General features: G+C 44.0%; 1 protein-coding gene across 1 annotated transcript; it reads left to right on the top strand.

The window, feature by feature from the left end:
- Window positions 1-1704: 1704 nt before the first annotated feature.
- Window positions 1705-1989, top strand: LOC123345095 (small integral membrane protein 36-like). Its single transcript, XM_044981738.1, has one exon. The coding sequence runs from the start codon at window positions 1705-1707 to the stop codon at window positions 1987-1989; it is 285 nt and encodes a 94-aa protein (XP_044837673.1).
- Window positions 1990-2737: the final 748 nt, after the last annotated feature.

The following is a 2737-nucleotide window of genomic DNA, read 5'->3' as shown; positions in this document are numbered from 1 at the left end:
AAGCCATTTGGCACCAAGAAGCAACTAAGAATTCCAGAAACTTTCTTGTGCAGGAACAGTACTGTAACTTCAGAACTCAGGCTAAGATGTTCAGGATCACCTTGTCCATGCCTTACCAACTTAAACCAAATCAAAATGACCCCCCTCTCAGTTTGAAATAAAAGTGTCCTCACACAGACTTGCACTGAGATATAAAAGGTGTGGAATAAAACTGACATAGCTATTTCAGTGTGTAGCCAAGCTTCAATGTGACTCAGGAGCAGAAGTGACACTTTGAATTTGACCCCAATTTCCCTTACTTTTCATGGGAATTGTGTGCCCAAACGGCTCAGCCAGACGTGGAAAAAATCTCAGCCTTGATCTCTAATAAAACACAAACGGTTTCTGCAATACTTGATGCCTGCCACAGAGCCTGTGACAGATCCAAAATGAAGGTTGCACAAACGTGGTTTATGCCAACATTTTAAATTGCTGTGGGATTCCTTCCTTGAGAGGAAACGACTCGTTCTGCAACTTCAAGTTCATGGTTCTTTACTTTTTGGTGTAAATAATTTTGTGACAGTTAAAGCAAGAGAGAACCCTGGATTTATGTGGAACATAGATGAGGTGGGTCTCAAATGAGTGGCATCCTTTGAAATGAAGTATGTTTCAAGGGTATGGCCTGATTATATATTTCCTCTTCACAACGTAAACACCAGGGGCCTGATTCTCATTTACGTTAAAGCCCTTTCCATAGTTCTGGCAATGCCAAGAGCCATAACTTCCTACTCCCTTCTTAAATCTCTCCTTTGCTGAGATGCCTACAAAAAACTAGACAAGGGTAAGGCCACTGGTGTGATGAGACCATTGCCTCTCATGTTGACCAATACAGTCTCATTGTATCCTTGTGCTTCCCCATCTGTCTGTATCCTCCTATTGTCTTATATTTAGATTGTAAACTCTTTGGGGCAGGGACTGCCTTTGTCTTCTGTATTTGTACAGCACCTTGCACGATGCGGTCGTGGTCCATGTCTGGGGCTCCTAGGCACTACCAATATAAATAAATAATAATTTACACATTAAGGCCCCTTTATACTACCAGGGCAGTACAGAGGTCCCATAGCATAAATGAGAATCAAGCTCATTACATTTTAAGAACATTTCCCAGTGAAAAAATGTCTTGTTAGTCTATAGAGTCATGTGTGAAATACTATAAATCCCACTTGGAATAATCTTCTGTCCAAGTTCTGCCTTGTTTCATCTTTTTCCCCCTCATTCAGCTCCCCACTTATTTGCAGCTTTGTACAGCTAATGTTTTGTTATCTGTGGCCTTCAGTAAAACCTTCTGATAGTCATAATAACTCGCCCTGGTGCATGAAGCCATCTCTGGAGCTGAGTAAATAAAACAAATGCATTGTTTGATGCGTGCCCGCCAAGAAAAAAGAAAGATGGGTTCTAATAGCAAGATGGATAGTCTGCTGTTAGTAAAGGAATCAAATTTAGCTTCTGCCAATGTAGCCAACATGGTATTAAAAGAAGGAGCTTAAGTTATTAAACTGAGCAGCTTTAATCATCCAGTTCAGGAAAATCCATTGCTGCAGGAGTGCTGAGGCTTAATGTATTTTTACCGCAAAGCCAATACATTTATTCTGATCAGCTAGCCATTGCTCACTAGTGTGTATGAAGCTTCATTCTCTGAGTTCTCAGTTAATAGTATGGAATGAAATGGATTTTTACTTGGAAATTGACCCTGTAACCTTGAACTTGATCATCCTAGTAGCTAGTTATGTTATTCTGCTTTTGGTGTTCCTGATTTCTTGCGTGCTGTATGACTGTAGGGGGATAGATCCCAGTAAGGAATATGCTCCTGAGGTTCCTACGGATTCCCAGCCTCCAATCCGGTTGGTGGTGATGCAACAGAACTGCCCTGGTACCCGCTGGGCAAAAGGACTTGTCTCTGCTTATGAAAATTCTTCTGATCTCCCAGGGAAAAGAACTACTGTGGTTTAGGGGGCCCCCAGTTGCTTCTGAGCTCTAGTATCTATGGATAAGGTTTCCTCATCTGCCATGCTTACTTTCCGTTTGCAAATGGATAATGCACCAGCAAGGTAAGTCGAAACACTGACTGATTTGATGTGGTGGTGTCACCGAGTGAGTTATTTTGTGTCTGGCTTTGTTCTGTGTTCATACCATCCTAGAGACTTGCAGTCCCACCAGTCAGGCCATAAGAGAGAGAGGGCCTAATTTTTATTGGCACGAAGGGTATGTCTACACAGCAAAGGAAAACCCGTGGCTGGCCCATGACAGCTGACTCAGGCTCGGGCTGCGGGGCCGTTTCATTGCAGTGTAGACTTCTGGGCTTTGGCTGGAGCCTGAGCTCTGGGACCTCCCACCTCGCAGGGTCCTAGAGCCTGGACTCCAGCCTGAACCCAGAAAGCCACACAGCAATGAAACAGCCCCACAGCTCGAGCCCTGTGAGCCCGAGCTGGCTGCCATGGGTTTTTCTTTGCTGTGTAGACATGACCCCTACCCCACTGCTGCACTGGAAAGGGGCCTTTGTATCAATGAGATTTGAGCTCCGTGTCTTTATTTTTACAGGCACACAGCATTGTTCAATGAAACCCACCCCTGCAGGACTCAGCTGTACGATAACGGGATGTCTGCGTAGGGCTTCTATCAGCCAGACTGCAACTGACCTTGATAGGCTGTGTATTTCCCAAGTGGAAAAAGAAATCCTTGGGGATTTTACAAGCATATA

The sequence above is a fragment of the Mauremys mutica genome, chromosome 12 (genome assembly GCF_020497125.1).
Source record: "Mauremys mutica isolate MM-2020 ecotype Southern chromosome 12, ASM2049712v1, whole genome shotgun sequence".
NCBI classification, from domain to species: Eukaryota; Metazoa; Chordata; order Testudines; family Geoemydidae; genus Mauremys; species Mauremys mutica.
The sequence above is the reverse complement of the archived record's forward strand: the minus strand, read 5'-3'. Positions and strand labels throughout refer to the sequence as shown.